At 39.5% G+C, this 22221-nt stretch overlaps 1 protein-coding gene across 5 annotated transcripts in view; it reads right to left on the bottom strand.

Annotated features, from left to right (window-relative positions):
- Nucleotides 1-5793: 5793 nt before the first annotated feature.
- Nucleotides 5794-22221, bottom strand: part of mtrr (5-methyltetrahydrofolate-homocysteine methyltransferase reductase) — a 34652-nt gene continuing 18224 nt past the window's right edge. For all 5 annotated transcript variants that reach the window (XM_032551542.1, XM_032551540.1, XM_032551541.1 and 2 more), the window contains 3 exons: nt 18106-18198; nt 10784-10978; nt 5794-7331 (listed from right to left, as the gene is read on the bottom strand). In XM_032551542.1, the coding sequence (XP_032407433.1) occupies nt 7187-7331; nt 10784-10978; nt 18106-18198 (433 nt within the window). In that variant the 3' untranslated portion in view covers nt 5794-7186. The remainder of the gene's footprint in view (nt 7332-10783; nt 10979-18105; nt 18199-22221) is intronic.

Below are 22221 nucleotides of genomic sequence, written 5' to 3'. Positions count from 1 at the left end.
TTTAAAGCACAATTTCTAAAATGAGCAGAAATCTCAGCTCCTGCGGTGATGAATGATTCGCCTCGAATAGCGCACTGCAAACACTGTAACGTGGTACCCTTCACAAATCTTCTTCTTACTTATAGATTTTTCAATAAAAGAGTAATTACCGTGTAGAATCCCAGCTGTGCTATTACTTGCACATGTGCTGTTATTCAGTGAGATGGTAATTCATCACACAAACAGCTGCTTATTTTTAAAAACATTCCTTTGCCTTGGGGAGTTTATATATCTTTTTTTTGGCATTAAGATCTTTGTATTTGTTTGACTACATAAAGCGAAGCACCTTGGGGTCCACTTATTATTATTTTCCAAATGTAGGTTTGTTGAAGCAACTGTGGGTTGAGTTCTACAGGAGGCAAATCTGCAGACGGGTCATGAAAGTTCAAGCTACATCTCCTCACTTCACAGAGTGAAACAATAAATTAAGGGTCACAGACCTTTACTGCTTCACCTGCTCTACATCTACCTCGTCCTAATCATCACTTTATCCTTGCTGACCTGAATGTATTTTTACATATTTTCTACTTGGCGCTACCTTCATAATTTACCCATTTTCCAGCCGCAGCTTGTCCCCTCTGTACAATGTCATCCCCCGTCTTTGCCTCCCTTTGTTCATCCCTTTCACAGCATGGTGCAGAGACTACAGCTGGACATTAATCTGCCACTGATGAGCCCCACTCACCAGACAGCTCTTGGGTATCTTATCAAGCTTTGGCTGAGATTGGGTCGGTCACTGGCGGGGTTTCAGCAAAAGGACAAGATGAGATGCATCAGTAAACACGAGAAGCCTATTCGCTTCGCAAACAGAAAGATAATCCTCATATTTTGACCTTGTTGAACAATATCACTTGTGATGAATCTTTCTGAGAGCAGCAATCTTGGTGTTTATTTTACTGCTTACAGTGCAGCCCTGTGGTTTTCACACCAATGCAACGTTTTCGCATTTTGTCATTACAACCCCGAACCTCAATCTATTTTCTTAAAAATGTACATGATGACCAACACAAAATATTGAATGATTTAAGTATTTGATGAACAAACAGTTTTCATATCCCCCACTGGTTCATATGATAAAACCACATTTGGTCTTTTGGGGCATGTCTGCACTAGTTTTGCATATCTAGTGAATGGGTTTTGGGCTCATTTTGTTTTGCAGCACAGCAGTAGCTCAGTCAGATGAAAGAAGAGTGTCTTGCACTAGACCATATGAACAATCTTTGATCTAAACCATTCCATTGTAGCTCTGTCTGCATAGATAGTGGTAATGTCCTTAAGGAAATGTCCTCTGCCCTGTTTTGTTTTTTTCCAGGAGTGGCCTATATTTAGCTCCCTCAATCTTCCGATCAACTCTGACCAGCTTCTAGAGCTACTTGTCTCCCAGTCAACAGATTCTCCCACCTGAGCTGCGGATCTCTGCCCCTCTTCAAGAACCACTTCTCTGTTCGATGCTCCCCTCGCTCAGCCTGGAAATGGAAATGGAATGGTAAATAAAATAATTCACATAGTGATTTTCTACCAACCACTCAAAGCGCTTCACAATAAAGACACAACCAATCATAGACACATTCAGACACTGTAAGACAATTCAGAAGGCAACTTGTTAAGTGCCTTGCTCAGGGATCAACAAGAGCCAATAAGAAGTTAGAAATCAAACCCACAACCCACTCTGATCCACAATTTACCCTGTGTCAGACACGCAAGTATTATCAATACTAAGTATTATTACTTTTGAAATAAATATTTATTAAATATTTATTTGTAAAAAAAAAAGATTAAAAGCATCTGTTCTCTCCTGCTATATCATAGTTGTGCACTACTGTTAACCTATCACTCATATTTCAATTAAACAGATTATAGTTTGTGGTTGTAATGTGAATTCACAGGTTACAGAAAAACATTGCTTTTATTAAGACATAATGTGGCAGTTTGTGCCCAGTTGTTCTAAATATTTTTCTTTCTTCAGTCATCGTATGAAGGCACAGCCGATGAGTCTTTTTCTTCAAAATTAATTTCACATGTGCATTTTTAAACATCTTCAGAGTAGAAGACGTTGGACTTCCCACGCATCCAGCGGCGACAAATGTCAAGTGCTCGCACTTCATCCAACCGTCAGTCTTTTCCTTCCACTTTCCACCAGTCCATTGCACGTCTCTGTTTTCTACAGAACAGCCCCATCTCTGCACTTAACCTCCGATTTGCATAAGTCATTACGGCTGTCAGGACCGAGGAGGCTATAAATTCTGCTAAGTGTTCACCTGTCGTTGGAAGTTTAAAAATGCCCAACCAATTTTTATATTTTCCTTGACAAATGGAGACAGCAAGCTCGGCCATCGCTGAAACATCATTAATACATTCGATGAGCTAAGCAGTTTCCATTTTATTCATGTGGACACAGTACCTGAATGTGAGAGAAAATCGTTCATGCACTGGTCACAGGTAAGCACCCTGGGTGAAATATGTGAAAGTAATGCTAGTATATATGTTATTTTTTTATATTCTTTCTGATCAGTTGTATCCGGCGTGCAAACATTCTGAAAACCCAATGGGATTCTTCCTGGATACGTCTTCCTCCTGCCAGCATCAATTACAGCAAATGTTTGTTTTGCTGAACAGGAAGCAGAGATCTCTCTCCTGCCCCATCAATACACAGAGAGCAAAAGAACACAAGTATCTAAGAGTTCAAACGGAAAACTCAATGGAAGTGCTGCAGCTTGTTTTCTCTCTTTTTCAGAAAAAAAAATAATCTGGTTTTCCTGTAATTCTCTGGGCAGATGGTGAAAGGTAAAGTGTTTGTGCACAGCTGGGACACTGCGGCGCAGGCTCTCACTGTGTTTCTGTCTACGTGAACCCGTGCTCGCTTGCCTGGCTGCCTTCAATGGCACATGAAAGAGCTGAGCTGACATTCCCGGGTCACTGACGACAGACGGAGAACAGCTGAGACGGAGTGGAAGTGTCTCTCTGTGGTGATAAAACGCAGTTGAGAAGGAGCTGACAGGATTTGAGGAAGAGGATTTCTTCTGACTGAGCTCATGCAAGAACACCATCCTGAGTCATTCATGGCAGCTTTCATTTTGATGAGTTTTTTTTATTTATTTTATAAACACATAAGTAACATAAGTTAAAAAGTGACAAAACTTTCAACTCTCACCAGCCTGTTTACCTTTCAGATAAATAAATGGGACATTCAGTGCCACTGAAAGAAGTATTTATATCACTTTAGGGTTTTTTTGTCACTTTTCAGTCATAAACTTCAACCTGTTGTTGGTATTTTTAACACGACTGATATAAAATGAAATCTGAAAAGTGTGCCATGCACACCTGCTTTAACCCCCTTCACTATGATAGCCCTAAATAAAATCCTATGCGACTGATTGAATTGAGAATTCACCTAATCAGTGCAATTAATTCGTATGATCTAATCTCAGAACAAACAGAATTGAGAAGAAGGGATAAAACTTGGAGAAATGTAGCACAGAAAAAGTGTTTGAAAAAGAAATTGGAACAATATTGCACTAGCAAAACATGGGCATCTGCTTAAACTGGCAGAAATGTGAAAAAAAATGCCTCAAGGTAACTCTAGACAAAGTGCAGACATATAAAGCTCAGGTGGGTTAACATGATCACTTTTAGTTGTGGACCGCACAACTATTAGTTTTCACCCTGAATACACAATAATTATGATGAAGGTTGGTGGAAAAACACCAAAAGCTTTTCTACACAGTGGATGTCCGTTAATTGTAAAATCGATGGAGCTAAATGAAGGTGCAATTCTGAAATAAAGAACTGCTCGGAGGTTGCAAAACACCTTAACTTATTCATGTGTTAGAATAGCCCAGTCAAAGCCCATACTTGAATCAGCTCGGAATGTGTGGCAAGACTTACACTTTCAGTTGTCGCCTGAGCTGTCCTGAAAAGAGGAACGATGAAAAAGAAATTAGCCTGTAAATGTGCAAAACTGATATAGTGATGCACTAATTTGTGCTGGTCTAACAGATAAAATCCTTCTAAAATACAATAAAGTTCGTAGTTATATTGTGACAAAAGTTCAAAGGCCATGAATACTTTCACCAGGAACTGTGCACACTCACTTACCTCACTTGGGCAGAACTCCGGGAGGAAGAGCACGCTGCTTTCGAGTTGCTCCCTTCGTCGTTACTTTTTGCACTTTCTGCTCTAAGGAGTCCCGTACTCATCAGTCCCGTTTCTAATTCCCACAATTCATTGACACAAAGTGCAACTCCCAACTTGGCACTGCCCACACTTCCATAATAACAGCCATTATCTTCAGCACACTTCTTTCTGCTTCATTTAAGCCATTCTTAGCAGGGGGCATCTATCACACAAGGTGCCTGCTTCGCCGTGGCCGCGCTGACCTCCAGTCGCTCTGATTTATGCCTGACCACGTCCACCGCTCTGCCTTTCACTCTCGCTGCGGGACGAAAACTGCCACAGTGAACCCTTTTTAATTATGAAGACTTAATTTAAAACTTCATCAGTCCGAGGTGGTTCTCCCTGGACAGGCTCTCCGTCTTCGCCGCGGTCATTTTTTTCCTTCCTAAACTGGAGACGAGCGCATGTTAATAGTGTAGGTAAATAAGGACGGAGTTGCTCAAGGTGTACTTCATGCCTCTTAACTTTACCAAGAAGGATGGTCACAGCTGTGCCACTTTCATTAAACTTACTTCCTAATATATACATGCAATTTTGTTGTAATTTATCCCAACAACAAATTAGAGTCTTGCCGGTTATGTATAATATGTACACTGTGATTGGTGATGCTGCAGCGTCATTATTTTCATTTTGTGCTCATTTTGTGACTAGTGGAAGCAGGAGAGCAGTGAGAGATGAGGACGTGGAGGTGCACACAGCTGTGCCTGGACTCCATATTAAATTCGGTATTTACTATAGCAGCGGCATGCTTTCTGCCAGAGCCAATGTTTTATTTATTTGGCTCCAAAATCGCAGCTATCACGATGTCATCTGTAGCTCCGACAGCCAACATTGTAAACATGTTTTGTTCCCACACTCGCCTCTCTACTAAAGGATAAAGAGTCTGCCATTAGGAGGCTTAAGCCGGAGAAGCATCTCTCGGGAACCGCACTCCAATGCTCGGTGCGCAACGCCTTCAATTAGCAGAGTAGGCCCCCCTTCTTCAAAACAAAGTCACCTTGAGGAATCAAATTATCTCTTAAATTTAAATAAAACAATCACCCCCCCTATCAATCAGAGTTCATTAGCTCCCAGATAATTCCCAATGCCTCGTGAGCAAACCGAGAAAAGTTAATGTTTCCACAGAGGGAGGTCAATCAATAGATGCGCAGAGTAAAAAGTTGTTTATTAATTTGTATTTGCAATATGTGCTTACCGTAGTTTGAGAGATGGTAGAAAATGTCTGCCTTCCATAAATGTTGGCATTTATTTCCTCCATGCTGAAGGTCTGCTGGGTATGTGGGGGCAGACAGACAGGCACCAACAAAGTCTGTTAGATTAATTGCTTTGGTCGTCCCGGCTCATTATCACTCAGACTTGCAACGGTCTGTTCTTGATTTTTAGCACTCCGGAATGATAAATGAGTAAAAATCTATTACTCTGCTGGGTTTTGGCATACTTTGAAGAACACATATTATGCTTCTTTTGTTTTTTTTTTTATAAAAAGCTTGCTATCATTTTTTTTTTCAAGCATTTTCGGTAAAAAAAAAATTTAGCAGAATTACAAAGTCAATCATTTTCAGCGGACGCTGCTCATGAAAGCCTGAGACACCTTGTTCCGTTTAATCCATCAGAATGAAACACATTTACATAATGCTTGCTTTGTGGCTAACAAGGTTAAGTTCAGTCCACTCAGAAGCAATCAGTAGGACGATCCGAACCAATACTGGACGTTTCAGCGGGGAGGGGTTTTAAAACAGACAGATGCGTAAACTCAGCAAATTTAAATTAACTTTTAAACCTCTTACAGTTCTGTGGAAAGTAAACATATCTATAATAAGCATAACATACACTCAACCTTTATAAGAGCCTAATGGGGGAAAACAAAATTGAATCCAACATTTTTTTTTACAAAAAAGTGGTGATACAAGCCAAAAAGAAAAGCTTATCATAATCATAATCTGACAGTGAAATTGTAGAAAAAGGTCAACCTTTAATCTGAGGACATTTCAACATTAACATTAACAGAACTCTTTTCTATTTTTTTTACTCCAAGTAAAATCATTGATGCCGATTACAAGCCCCCCTCGTGTTAATTCTTGAACAATCCTAGCTTTACCTACAGGAGATCGTTCAGTCTTAGAAGATTTCACAAGGTTGACTCACTAAACATTTCCGTCGTAAACCTGCAGAGAGAGGTCGCCTCTGACCTGCCTCGCTTCATATTCACACATCAGGAAAAGAATAAATGAGTTAAAATTTCCAAGATAGTATTTTCTACATGAATAACACAAAAAAAAACAACCTTCAATTAAATTTGTTTTTGTTTTATACGAACTGTAGGGATGCAATAATTGTAGCACTTGGGATTTTGTAAAAAAAAAAAACAAAAAACAAGAACAAAAAACAAAAAAAACATTGAATCAAAAAAATACAAAAGTAGTGACAGATCGAGTTTTAGCAGCGGTACATTTAGTTGAAACAGACGACAAGAACAAACACAAGAAAGAAAAACAATTTCCCCTTACTTGAATGCCTCAGTTTATTTGTGTGTATGCGCGGTTTAAAAAAAATAAAAAATACAGATTAATGTGCTGTCAAGGTGCGAAAAGTATCCCGCGCTCAGTCTCATCAAAGTCACTCCATTAAGGCCGACAGTAATAAATGCCTTTTCATCAGAAAGGACAAACCGAGGCGTCGTGTCTACACTAAAAGCCTTTTCACACCGCGGGGCTAATCTCCAGCACTGACCAAGGTCAGCTCTGTTTAAACAGCAAAGGCAAGGAAGGTGGACTGAACTGATATCCACAGGTCACATGGGTGACTCTATCTCGGTGACATTGGCTGGCGTAAACTACCTTCAAGCGTCTGCAGCGACAATTTTATGGATCAAGAGGTTACAGCTGAGAAGGCTAAATATATATCTTGCACTATCCTTTTTTTTTTTTTTTAGTCCAGCAAATGCAGCAAAAATCCTTTATCTAGTCATCTACAGTCAGGCCCAGATGTCCTGTAAGTAGCGCTTCTGCTCTCTAAGTCCTGCTAGTGTCTTCATGGCCTCCAGTTGGTCCACTTGAAGCTCAGTTTTAATCATCTCCACTAGGGTCTCATTCACATCTTTGGCCATGTTCTTGGCATCCCTAGGAAGGGGGAAAACATGCACATGTGTTACAAAAAACAGTACTGTTAAAGTATGTATGTGTCTTTCATTCCTCCTAAAGTGCCTTGCAACAGAACTAATACCGCTTGGATATTTTCACTTTTTCCCATGTTGCAACCACAGACTTCAGTGTCGTTTGTAGTATTTGTGTGAGATACACCAACACAAAATAGCGTATGTAGGTGAAATGGAAGGAGTCCTGTGATGCTGTTTGTTCACTACTGTTTCCTAAAAAGCCTTTGAGGCCTTTACTGAACAGCTCTGTTAGTAACAGGTGAACTGCACTAACTAGTTGACTTTTGAAGGCAATTAGTACCATTTCTACAAAGGGTGTAAAAGTCATGTGTTAGTTTCCTCTTATTCACAATCATTTGATGGTCTATTGCATACAGTCTAAACATATTTCACAGAATTCCGTAAATGTAATGTGTCAAACACTCTGTTAGAATAGCCGAAGGGGTATGAATACTTTTGCAAGACTCTGTATACCCTGTGACATACCAATATTTCCCATAACTGCTGCCATCTCTAGAATACCTCCTGGTTAAATCCTCGAGTTTGCTGCTGCAGAGATTCAGCGGAAAGATGGGGATGTTCTATGACTGCGAAAATTCACACGGTTTTGATGTTTCAAAGGTAATTTACTCGAAGGTGAGGAGGGAGGCAGGAGAGTGAGAAACAACAGGAAAAATAATGTGGTATGTACAGTAGCAGCTTTACAACGCTGACAGGATTTGGCATGTTTGATACCCACGAGTCTTTGATGTTTTCTTTGTTCTGACAGGGACAATTTGTACTGACTGAGACAAACAAGTGTTGTAATGCTGCAGGGAGGGAGGACAGCAGGATATGTATGAACTATAAACAGAGCAGACTGCTGCATCACAGTGAAGGAAACAGCAGCAAAGGAATCTGTAATCATGTGACTTGTGTTTGTATCTTTAAAAAGTGAGATCTGCTTTGTAAGCAAGGCACTGCAGCACACGAGCTTAACAACTTGGATTTGTTTTCATATACCACACAAGTATGTCTCTTCAAAAAATATGGAACTCTGCAGACATTGGCACAGAACTGAAGTTCAAAAGTAGACTGAAAAAGGGTTAAATATTTGTCAAGCACAAATGATTTTTTTACATGCTTGCAAAAGATTTTGAAGAGATTACACGGTATTTAGTGGTGGCATCATAAGTGCTCATGGCATAAAATTGAGTACTGAGAAAGGGAGAACCGATTCTTCTCCATTAAATCTGGCTGAGTTTGAGCAAAGAACAGGAAACATGTTTTGTCTCTAGATGTGCAACACCAGCAGAGACATAACTTAAAAAAGGCTTGTAGCAGTGAAAGGTGTTGACTCAGAGGGGCTGAATATAAATGCTTGCCATAACTTTCATATTTAAAAAAAAAAAAGAAAAAAAGTTGAAGGTCTGCTGTCCTTCTCTTTCAGCTACACAATTAAATACTATTTGGTGCTGCTGTTTTTGCAAGACACTGTAGTTCTTGTTGACAGTTGACATCAAGTTGTTTTGCTTGATACTACCTTATCCATTTTGCTGTTTAACAATGTACCAGAAGACCTGTGAAACAGGTCACACAGTTAAAATGACCATGACATGTTCACACTGTGTGATAGTATTTTACCAGGATAATAAAAATGTTCCAAAGCACAGAGGAAAAGGGGAACATAAGATGTATGGCCTGAATCCCTACACCTTTGGGGTGTAATGAAGGAGGAAGGAAGAACAACACAACCCACAAAATCTGAAAGTGCCTGGGAAAATCACTGCAGCATGGCAGACATTTCACCGGTAATTGGTGAACACTCCTCCATGGTAAGCAGGATTTTCTTTAGGAGGGGCGGGGGGGGACCGAACACCAGGAACCATAATTTTTGTTGTATTTACACTTCTTAATAGACTGTTCTTTTGAGCATTACAGAGTTTATTAGTAACATAAAATGTTAAATATTAAGGCGTTTAGGGGTGATCAGTATTGTAGTCTCTGACTAAACTCAACTACCAACACTTGTTTTTGGTGTTTTGCTTATGGCTTTCTTTTTGCCATACTGTTAGTGAGCTGAATGTGTTTAAAAGAAACTGCTTGCATAGGCCTTTCACCTTTATATTCAAACTTAAGGATAGACTATACTGGGTGCTGCAAGAGAAGAGCATGGGTATATTAAAGAACATTTCTGTTTATGTGATGTTAAATGTACAGTGAGAAACAAGTAAAGAAGCTAAGCAGGTTTTAAGCTGCTGTGTTGTCAGGACATAAAATTTGCTTCCTTGATCTGGTTTACTTCACGTTGGAGCAAAATACTCTGGTTCACCAACAGAAACTCTGGATGGGATAACATTCAAGCAGCTACACTACTTCTATTAGCATTGATGCAGTATAAGATTGGGACTTGATATTGGCAAAGGAAAATAAACAAATACCTTCTCATTTTGAGAATAATTCTTAAAAATACTTAAGTATAGTTAAAAACACTTAAAAACCCAATACTGCTAATTTCAGGAAGCTAAAAAAATCTTACAGTTTAGTTTATTTTACAAATTACATGATTTCCCTGCTATCACAATATTTTTACACAGTGAGGTTTTTTATCTAAATAATTTAATTCTGCAACATACCTCACCCATTCAATTAAAAAACAAAAATATATTCAAACATGTAATCTGAGTAATAAGGACAAAATGCAGACTTCTATGACTCCCTTCCAACAACAAATGTCCAGATCTGAAGAGGGTAACATATATTAATTTCATCAAGTCAGACTGGACTTACATGAGGATACAAAAGAACCTCAGACACACACACACAGCTTTTCAACAGGTTCGATCATACCAAATTAATAAAAAATATATGCAAGTCTGTGCATATTCCAGGTTAATTTAATAAGTATTTGCAGTACCTGTTTTTATTAGAGCATTATCTTTGTGCTACACCAAAATTGAGTCATTTAGGGTACTGCTTTCATTTTCAGCTAAATTAAAGAATATTTTCACACAATAGAATTATTCATCACCTTTGTAAGAAACTATGCTGGTAAGCTACAGGTAATTAGATTTCCTATGCTGCTGTGCTGGCTCCACATGTTCAGGTGATTGCTCTTGTAAAATTAATTTGTCCACTTTGTAATCATGATAATGATGCAGTTCCGAATGAAAATTAACTTTATACACAATGTGAATCTGTAGTGACGTAGGAGCAAGTACTATTTACCAAAAAGGGGAAAAAAAGAGTTTAAAATCAAGGAAAAAGCAGAGGCAGAGATGCTCTGCCAAAATTGTGTGAACACACTGAATACTGAAACAACCAGAACATCAGACAGCCTTTGCAGAAGGATGCTGGGAAAAATGATAAATAGATTAGAAAAGGACAAGAAACACTCAGGATGGATTAAGATTAAAATAAGATCAGTGTCGGCCTTACCCGCAGACATAGATATAGCCGTCCTGTCTGAGCAGGATGTCGGTGACTTGTCGGCAGCAGAGCAACAGATTGTGTTGGACGTATCTGGGTTGTGCTGCTGAGGGAGGTTCCTCCTCATCCTTCCTATCTTCTCTGGAGAAACACACTTTCAGGTGATTCAAGGTGCCACTGGACACAAAGTTCTCCAGTTCCTCTCTGGAACAACATCGAATCCACACAGATATTAGTAAGTTCACATTTCATGTAAAAATTCGAGTCAGGAGAGTCACGTCTCAGCTTTTGATGCAAATGGAGCTGTTGAAGTTTAATGCTAAAAGATGCAATGTAGCTTGTCCTTTAATGAGTTTGTTCACTTCGTTTTTCTCATAGTCCTAATTTGATGTGGGCAGATATCAAGAAAATATCCTGAAAAATGCATTACAAAAAGCTAAGAAATAATTTACATGGCATCAGGCAAAATTCCCATGAAGCGCCGAGATTAATCAATTATTTACAGAAAGCACACCTGTCCATGGACCAAAGAGCTGTCAAAGGATGTCAGGGTAAAGACATCCTCCTCATCCTTCCTTTATGCCCCTTCCAGCATAAAGCTGGAAGGGGCTTGCATCAGCAGTAACCTTGGTAAGAAAGTGACAAGTGATTATTTCAAAATGCAGAAAATACAAAATGACCATCAATCTCCCTGAGTGGAGAGCACCATCTAAGGTCTAGCTTAATGCTTTGAGGGCTGATTGCCACTGAAGCCACAGTCACCAAACATACTCATACTAACAAGGCATGAGCTATTTATGAGTATTAAGGTATATAAATCTTCGACTTCAAAACGTCTAAGATTTTACATCAGTGATGCTAGTGTCCTGAAGTGACTAGAGGATAGGATGATGCAGTTCTGCCCTTCCCTCACCTGTGGCAGCTCACTGCTGTTTTTTTCTTTTTGGTTTTTTTTTTTTTAAAGCCTCTACCTATCACAAGAAATGGATATTTCGACTGTTTAGAAAACAATTTTAAATAAGGACATTACATAAAATCTGACACAATACAATGGACAATATACAGAAAAATCATTTTCTTTTTTTCCTCATCTAGAACACTGACGATAGGTCGTGGACAGGCTTTCACAGAGACAATAACCCAAAATGTTGTTAACAAAGGTAATGAAATAACCAGGCCAGTCTCTAAATCTCAGTACAACAGAAAATTAGGGCAGAAAATTAGGGCAGCAAATAATGGCGTAAACGCAACATTTCTTTTACCTTTGAAGTCAGTCTAAGATATACAACTAAGACCTGAGTGTTAAAACATTGCCTTTTCCAGCCTAGTTTTGGTCATTGAGCATGGACCACCTGCCTTGATTCTTCGACATAAAAGTCCAGAGAGGAATCAGCCAACTCACGTCTCCTTAATCAAAACAAATATGCAGAGTGTTTGAATTCTTATCCGTAAATATCTTTTGTAGATTTCTGGTTGACAATCTGTTTCTCTACATTGAAATGATGCTGCTATAAAAATGTTTTTGTTTTTTGTAAGAAACACAAAAAAATAGCAACAAATGTAGACTACTCCAAATAAACAGATGTGTAGCCTTAAGGAAACCATTTATCACTTGAAAGCCAGGAAAGGCTTCAATTTGGAAAAAGGTCATGCGGTCTGATGAGCTCAGATTTCCCTTGTTCCAGAATGATGGGAGCATCAGGGTAGGAAGAGCGGCACATTAAGAGATGTACACACAACTCTGTGTGTCTAAAAACAGGTATGTGTAGGTGTTGCGATCTCAGATGCTCTGGTCAGGGTTTCATGACACCATGGATTTAAAAATGAAGTAAAATGTTGCCAAACTGTACTGTACTATCTGCTTTTTGAGTTGATTTTTACTCTTCCTTGATGGCACCAGCATATTGCTAAATGGTAATGCCATGATTCACTGAGCCAAAAAAACACCCTCTGAGCATTTTGAATCAGAAAAGGTTTGAACAAAACTGTGCCAGACAACCAATTTAACTTGTCTAACAAGAGAAATGCAAAACTGGGATCCAGATTTCATAAGCGAGGTCAGGTCACTGTTCTACCAATCTTTCACAATCAATCCACCCATCCTTCCAGTTATGTCTAACCTTGCTCCGTGTCGGTGTTCTGCTTGCCAACTTTATGCTCTTCTATCTCAATGTTTTTTATAGGGCCTGGGGTGCTATTGGAGGATGAGGAAGGTGCTGAGGGAGGTGAGGTTTACTGTAGCTCAGAACATCTTGTTTAAAGCTAAGCAGTCGGAAAGAGTACACACACACACGCAGCCAAACTCCAACAAAACAAGCCACAGCTCTAAGATCATGGGTGAAGGTCTTTGCCTTAGGGGGTCTATGTTATGAAGTAACCCCTAGACTGAGATAAGCTTTTTCTATACAAAGCCACAAGCAGTGTTGTGAATACTAAAGTGATGAACCTTGTGTTCTTTGTTTTCTTTCGAGGATTCACATTCATCAGCTCCCTGCAATACTTGTTATACAAGCTGTAATTGAAATCAGACACTAAATAATATCTAATTGTTTGACCAACGAGTTTGTTGAATTTAGAGACAAATTAGTAAGAAGGGAAAGTAGCCCTCAACGCTTGCTAACTCATCAAGTTACTTTAAGTAGGGAAATTGTCCTTTCCAGCTGACCTGTGGGGGACAGCAATAGGCTTGAGGCTCAGATAGATTGATACAAATACCGTCACTTTAAGATCATCTAAACAGTAATGTAGCGTTACTCTCCTGGTGTTGAGTGGTTGGTAGAAATCATACTTTGTCAACAGGAATAAAGTGATTTATTCCTGTTGTGGTGTCAATGTCTGTTTATTTTTAATGGGAGGGAATTAGAAAGTAAGTGACAACGATGAGTTTCATGAGATTTTTGACAACAGCAAATAGTCAACGCTTTGCTCTAATATCAGGGGTAGAGCTGCTGATTTCATCTATTCATTCTTTCTACCTTTGTAATATTGATAAATACATTAAATTCGATTGGTTTTATTTGTTTGCACGACTGTTCCACCCTCGGTATGACAACAGATTTAAAATTGTAAAATAGTTTAAAAGGAGTTGAGCTGAAAAAGGGCTGATTTATGTGAATTTCTATTTGCTTTTGCACCGTTGTCCTGGACATTTGGACGTTTGATGAATGAGACAAAAAGGGTGAATAAGACACTGAAATTGCTGTGTTGTTTTTTTTTTTTTTGTTAGATGTGTGTGTGTATAAATCATCTCAGATTTGATAACACCGTGAGCAGAAACAGACAGATGACAAATGAAGGCCAAGTTCTAAGAAGCAGACAATAAATAGAGGATTCTGCACATGCCAGACTACTTGCTGTATTTATACGCATACAAGCCAGTGGCGGTATCGAAGACTAGAAACAAAGCCCAGTGTGATTTTCTAGTCAAGGTTCCTCTACAGCATGAAATCAGCTGCTGTAAAGAAGCTGGGGAAGCATAGGGAGGGGTAAGGGATAAGTGCAGAATAGAGAAAAGCATGTTTGATGTGACAAACAGGCATCAGTCTCCAACTGGGACGTTAAGTGCTGTGTCGCATTGCGACGCACCCCATTTTTGAATTCAGGCCTTTATCTGAGAATTGATCACATCCTGTTTTGACGTTATCGTAATTGCACCCGCTTCTTTGGACCGGAGCTCAACTTTTTCTTTGAGCATCCAAAACGTTGGGGGGAAAAATAAAAACCAAAGTAGTGAAAAGGCAGACGTCAAATTGCACTTGCGTTAAGATAAATCCCACAGAGATGAATGCGGGCAGCGCATTTAGCTGATGGCATGTTGTTCTCATTCTGCTAACCTATTTAAATTGAGCACAACTCTTCATGGGTGGCTCATAAAACAGACTAATCACTTTGGTCAACACTGTGGGGGTGTTCATCACAGAGGCCCACACTGTGAACAAACAACGCCCACTACCTGCCTGGGAGTTACTATTTAAGAAAGGGATAGGAGAAACAGAGAGGAACAAACAACATCCTCTGTGATATGTTCTTGTGTCATTAACGATGCTAATCCGTTCGCATTATTTCATCTTTCAAAGGAACTCCATCAGCACCGGGGCAATCAACAAACGCTTGGTGCCCTTACCGGAAATGCTGACCAATTAGTATGAAGTCAGAAGAGAGTTAAGCCGAGGAAAATTAATAAGAAGGAGGATATATTCGCTGGATGATAGCTTATAGTAAGTTATGGCCATCCATTATTTTCCATTCTAGTCTTTTAACAATAAAAAGATAGACCTTTAGTATTGCTCAGGTGAATGTGGATTTAGTACCAAGAGACAGATGATGAAAATTCTGCCAGCGTATTTTCACAGATTTCTCTTGGACACAGCCAACAGAAAACAATCATCTGCAACCTCTTCTTTTTAGATGAAATCATTTTAGCTTGAGAATGCAGCGTCTCTTGCTCCAGGAAAAGTATGTTTATATTTTCTCCGTGTGCTTTGATACGGGGCTTTTATTTCTTTTTTGTTGGTTCTCAATGTAGAAAAGGGCAACCCCTACTGATGTATAAATGACAACTGACAGCTAGTTTTATAGGTGAAATCTGCCCAGCCAGCTGACAGAGCTGACAGGCTGTGGATGCACAGACAGTGGTGTGATTAGAGACAGACAACATAACCATTAGCTGTATTTACAATTGAAATTATATACAAAGCATGAATCCACGTTGACAGCTATTTCCTTTCTTTTTACTTTTATGTCACATCAGCCATTTTGTACTAATTAATTTTAACCAAGGTCCACGGAGATGAACTGTCAAAAACTTTTCACATCTTAATCCTTGGGAGTATGTTGTTGTTTGAAATCTTTGAATTACACCCTGTTCTTATTTATATTGGTTCATACCACTATTTGAGACAGTTGACTCAAAAGGTATGACTATGTGAATACTGACTGACTAGTCAATATACATTCCTACCTTCCTCTGTGGTTATGTGCTTTCCTCATGTCTGGACTCTCTCCCTTGAAATAGAGTGAGTGAAGTGTGGGGATCTCTGCTTAGTCTGCTGTCCCAAAGACCTGACCGTGGACTGAGTGGAAGGAAGTGGATGGATATACATATATGACTATTTATTGCACTCATAAAACCACAGGTAACTTGTCAGCAGTCAAAACACATAGAAAGTGACGCCAAGTTGACTCAAAATTTTCTGTAGCAGACAAAGATTTGGTTCCAGAAAAAGAATCTGGTACAAAATGAGTAAAACATCAAAGGTACAAAACTGTGAAGAAATCTAATAAGCATTTTTGACATACATAAAAATGATATTACTTGTTTTGATGATAGAAATCTGTAGGAATGAGCATTCAAAAACAAGCTTCAAAATGGTGCATAAAGATTCATGAATGGAGCCACTGCAGTTTACTTCAAACCCTATGTGAAAAATTTTAATTAAAATTTTCTTGTACAGTATTTGAATCAGCTGGTTAGTTCTTTGTATAATGAGTGACTATATTTGCAAGGACATAGTCAGAAATTCACACTTCATTTTCTAAACACACTTGTAAAAGTGCAACATCTGTTTTTATTGCAAAACACTGACAGTTTTTTAACTACATTTAGTTTGTTTTCACTTTATATGTGCGTAAAAATTTTAGCAGGCCGCCAACTTGCGAAAAACTGTTTTGACAAACTGATGTAAGTCCTGATTTTTCTCACCTCTGCAACAAATGTTGCTAAAAAGTGTTTGAATCAATCCATTTACTGTAGAATGAGTTGGAATATCATGCTTCCAGACAAGAAGTAGATGTAAAAGCTTTTGTGGAGATATGATGGGTACAGAATACCTTAACAGTATTATATTCAGAAGCCAAAGAGGTGAAGAGGAGTGACAATCATCTGCAGATCTGATTTGGGAAACTTATCCAATATCCTAGACAATAGTTCCTCAAAACTAACTAGAAGGAGACAAATATTCAGTGCACCTTTGGTAAAATCTCATCATTTATGTCATAGTAATGAATTAAACCAAGAACTTTCCCATCAATGAACAAAAGAGCTTGTGATTTACTCCAGCTTCTTTAACTCTCAAACGGTTAGTAAATACTAAATCACTTCAAGAGTGGCTTTCAACAACCGCAGTACAAGCTATAAAGAACGCTGACACCCAACATTAGTTACTCAGTTACACATGCAGAAGACGTGCAGCACACATTAGCATTCTTTTGGAGTGGGCCTTGTGTCCAGATGACAAATTAGAGCCCGATGCCGTCTCCACTTTTACGTTCTGTTTGGTCTCCCGCAGCATCAGGGGAAATCTTTCTATTTTCCACCACCCTCTACTTGCTAACTTTATCTATAGCTGTAGTGGTGATGAGAAGGGATTGTGGCTTTAGTTGTTTTGTTTTTTTTTTGTTATATAAATAACTTCTGGCCAGTACTACAACAAGAAGGTAAAAGTGAACTCAAAACGAAAGTTGTAAAAAACCAAAACACAGCAAAAAATTGTCAGTTTCAGAACATGAAATGTCTTGCTTTTGCTTTACATAAAAACAGAAAAGGCACGTGTATAACATTTCCCCGTCTTATGTCCACAAGCTTCAGCGTATTTTGTTAAGATTTGATGTTATAGGCCAAAACAATGTGGTATATTATTGTGAATAGGAAATATAAGGATATATTTGTGTTAAAATAAAATTTTACACTTGAAAACCATAGAAGAGTTGCATGAATATATATTCTTCCCATTGGAATTCATCCACCACCAATTGCTGCAGTAATAGAATAAAGACTTTTGGGGGGGAAAAGATCTCTGTCAGCTGCTTTGTTCATTTACAAACTTTAGTTCTGGTGTTTCTTCTGTGCAAAATTAGGTTCATTGTCCTTAGAAGGTGAAGCTCTGCCAAATTCCCAGGTCTTCCAAAGCCTCTAAAAGCTTTTCTTATGCAATTCTTCTGTTTTTAGTTTGTCTTCCCACCAATTTTGGCCAGTTTCTCTTCCCATACTGTAGAAGTATGTTTCAGTGTGTGACAGTGAGTTCAGGGTGATGTGAAGTGTTACATTTTCAATACACACGACACCAAGGTAAAAGAAAAATACATTTGGTTTTATACTACCAGAGCAGTTTCTTCTCTGGTGCTGTGTCGCTCTATTTAGCTTTACCTTCATTCAACTATGGCATCTTTTTTCCACTATTTTATTAAACCTTAATCAAATTCATCCTCATACATCTAAGTAAAACCTTCAGAATAATTGAGGTGGAAGAAACTGATTTCAAACAACAGCTGCACATATGTGACTAGACAGAGAAGCTAACCAATACAGAATATGTTGGGTATGTTCAGCTTACCTGAACAGGTAGTCTTTGTTCCTGTAGCGACAACCAAAGAACAGCCAGGTTTCACCAAACTTGGCCTCGGGGTTTTCCTTCTTCTCCTCCTCTCTGAAAGTCAAACACCGGATGTTAGCAGTCAATCAATACAAGCAGGCAACCAGGCCAGATGGAAGAGAGCGAGTCCTTCCTCGCACTAGAGGTTAAAGAAGAGGAGCGACACAATTACTGACACAATTATTATTTTGCTGTCACAAACCGGCTGTAGTGACAGCAAAATGAGAGCCACAATTGCTTCAAATGAGGAAATGAGCATGTGTGCAGAAGCGAGGACATTATACTGCACTTATGACTACATTTCATCCAAACACAATAAATGTCTTTCAGAATGAAAACAGGGCATCGTCAGTGTGTGTTTTTGTCCACCTGTCCCCAAAAAGTGTTTCCTTTGGAGTTTGGCAAACCTCCCACATTCCCCTGTAGACCACACAGCACCACAAAGCAGCTATGAAGATGTGGTTATCTGTGCCACACACCTGCTGCTGTGGTGACAGCTCTCTCCCAGATAACAGCTAACCCCAAATCTTTCATGATGCGATTAGTTGGCTGAAAGTCCACGGAACTTATCTTTGTCCACTACCCTTTCTGTGGATAGCTGAAATGACCATCTATGGAGATCGGCTGAGCCCGTTTTCCTTCCCTGCTGCATCCCTTTTGCCTGATATCCATTTAGTGGCAAACACAAAGTGAACCGATTCTGCTTCTCCTCTTTTTGACACAAAGAAATCCGATTACTTTATGTAGTCATGATTCGCATTGTATTTCTTTAAACTAAATAAATAAGCATTAGATATCATACTAACTTTAAATCCCATCCTTTTTCATGGTTGAGGTGGTACAATCCAGCACACCCCAGCTCACAATGGGATGTATTTATTTGGACATTTTAAAGCCAAGGATGGGAAAGGCAAAATGAACAGAATAGGAATCAGTTTTTCAGTGTTAAAAACGTGCTGCGTCTCTATCATGGACCAATGTTGTAAACAAAAATTTAAAAACCATTGACGGGATTGCAGGAGGAGGCTACTCGGATCCTGCAAAATCAGCAGCAGAGACATGCAAACATAAACTGAATCCCAGGGAGATTTTCAAACAAAATCTGAGAGTAAACTCTTTAAATGGAGTTGTCAATCAGCAATGTACGCAGTAAAATTGATCAATCAGTTCATATTTTCTTCATAAAGTGTACATCTTCGACTGCATCTATTTTGATTCATTCATCAAAACGTTGCTCTTTTATTTGCGTATGCATGTATTTAGTATGCTGATATATGACAAACTGATTGAAGTGAAAATAATAACAGTACAGTGGTATGTAGTCAGTAATCTGCAGTAAATCTGAGTAAATATAATCTGTATATCTTGAGGGCACATTGAACACCGGACATGATTTTCTGTCTACGACCAAGTTTAGTTGAACAATAATTACATAAATTACATTTTTTAGAAAAATGAACAGATGAATCAATTGCTAGTCAAGGCCAGACACTAATTAGCTTGAAAGAAAAAAGCAAATCAATACAAAGCTGTGATTGTGAATACCACAGCAAAAGTTTTCTCCTGTTAATTAAATACAAAGTGAACTGGTGAATTAGAAATCCTTTTGTTTGAACTATATGTTGTTGCATGAGGCTGTGTAGCAAAGCTGTGTGGCTGATTTGATCGGGACGCTCAGATCCTATCCATTAGCATCCTGGACGAGATTCTTCTGATCTGCCAACGGCCTCAAGTAAACTCATTTTAGTGGGCTCGTCACTCTCTCTCCCTATCCTCTCGCCGCCCGCCCTAAAGGGATCAATACCAATATGAAAAACCTGGGTTCCATTCTGAGTAGACCACACCGGCGCCTTTCCCTGAATACAAATCACATCACATCACATAGCCGCGCTATAACAGCCTGCAATACGATCCCGAGGGGAAAGGCGGCATCCGCGGAGAACTCCATTTGGGGTCTAAATCAGCTCCATTCAGATGATCAGCGGGGGGCAGGGGAGAGGGTGGAACTGCGAAGGAAGCTGAGGTTAAGACTTGGTAAACATCAGAATCATTTCATATCTTTCATCTTTATCTTTGCAGCTCCATGAGGGTAGATCTGAGTGGCGGTGTTCATTTAAAAAACAAACAAACCCCAAATACATCAGCTCAGAGAAAGTACACAGCACAATTACTCCAATACACAGTCAGCCTTTTTTTTTTATAGCGAAATGACTGTTCAGAATGATTAATGGAAGATAAATATCTGCTCATACAAACTGTCATACTAAATTTGTGAGAGATGGCTGCTGGCAGGCACAACCAGCACTACGCTTGTCTGATGTTTTGTCTTTCAAAAGATGGGGCTTTTAAATGCTGCTAATAAGATAAAAGCTTAATTCTTGCTACAAGACTTTCGTTTGGTTGTTTTTGCTCATAGCTAAGTAGATACAATAATAAAAAAAATAATAATTATAATAAAAATAACAAAAACAGCGATCAATACAAGATGACTGAGAGTGAGGGGCGGGGGCATCATTGTAATTTCCCGGTACGCCCCAAGTGAGCCTCTGACCTTTGGAGACTCTTCTCTCACTTGTTACCAGCGCTCTTTACTTGTACAAAGTACTTTTGAAAACGGCCATCGATTAACAGTGGGGGCGGGAAAATAAAGGAGAGGCAGGAAGATCGAAGCGTTCCTGTGTTGTTTTGTTGCCAAACAGAACCCACCTCGTGCCTGCAGGCTAGATACGGCGCCCCGCTGACAAACCGCCGATTGTTATCTCCTATCGGAGAGCGACGGCGCTGGCGGCCGGCGAGGCTTTGTTTGGAAAGCTCGGGTTAGACGCTGCGACAATGCCACGCCATGACAGGTTTATATAATCCTCGAGGACGATCTGGAGCTAGCAGGCAGAGAGGATAAGAGAGACGGCAGAGGAGGAGAAGGAAAGGACAGTTGAGCTGATGAATCGATTTTGCAGGGTTTTTGTTGTAGAAGCAAAGAGCTTCTTGAGAGAAAAAGAAAAAAAAAAGATCAATAAAGGAAATTTAATAAAATAAAAACTGAAGTTTCTTGGAAGAATTTGATGAAGGACTGTGCATTGTATTATGAAACAAATCCCTCTACAGGCAATTGATGCCTGAGTACCCTGCTTTAATAAATGGCCTACATGTGTATTTTTGTCTAACATTACAAAGAGCAATAGTTGCCCCCCGGAATAAGACATAAATAAGACTGGAAAACCACAGAGCGCTGTGCTTCTTTCTAGTTGAGCCTCTCTAAAGGTGTGGTCCGTTCAGCACTGAAACGTGCGCCGTCTACATTTTCTTCTGCATCCCAGCGGCTCCTCCAACACCTTACCCCAGATGACCAGTCATCCATTCTGAGCCTTCCTGCCATAGACAATCCGTCAAACCACCGCCGTGTCACCTCTCAGAGCAATCTCACACTGATGCAGACCTGCCACAACACAGCAGACGTCGCTGGGATTTAGAGACAATTGGAGCTGACTGGGGCGCAACCTCATTTACACAAAGCCACCCACGACTTAGACATGTCAGTCTGACTAAAGAAGAGCAGTGGGGGAAAAAAAAGGCTTAGTCTGCTCTCTGACAAGACACAGCAGCTGTGGTTAAATGCATGAACATCAGCTCAGATAGAGAGGCGTCTGTCAAACTGAAGCTACCTGACAGGTCCTGCTCATGCGGTTTTGAGCTACAGTGCCAGTGGTTTAAGCCATTCAAAAACCAAACTAACACTGAATCTGTACACTTTCACTTGGTAAAACACAACGATGGCATCATTATATGTGGACCCTTTCCTTCACCTCTTTACAGTTAAAAAAAAAAAAAAAGGGTATAATTTTCTTCCGACTTCATAAAGGCTCCCACACACTTCATTAAAAACCGAATAGTCAACACACCGTCACATGGTCGCGGACTGTTTGTATTCGCGTTTGAACAGAGCTCAGTACCAGGGCTTGGTGTCAAGTTTGGCAGGTAGATGCCTCTCTTTTGTCGTGGGTCTAAGTCAATGAGTCTATTTTGGCACTTCAGATGAAGTACGTTGTGGCCTTCACTGTGGGCTATTTTGTGTTGGTC

The sequence above is a fragment of the Xiphophorus hellerii genome, chromosome 21, assembly GCF_003331165.1.
Source record: "Xiphophorus hellerii strain 12219 chromosome 21, Xiphophorus_hellerii-4.1, whole genome shotgun sequence".
Taxonomy (NCBI): Eukaryota; Metazoa; Chordata; class Actinopteri; order Cyprinodontiformes; family Poeciliidae; genus Xiphophorus; species Xiphophorus hellerii.
Note: the sequence above shows the minus strand (reverse complement) of the source record. Positions and strands in the feature narration are given on the sequence as shown.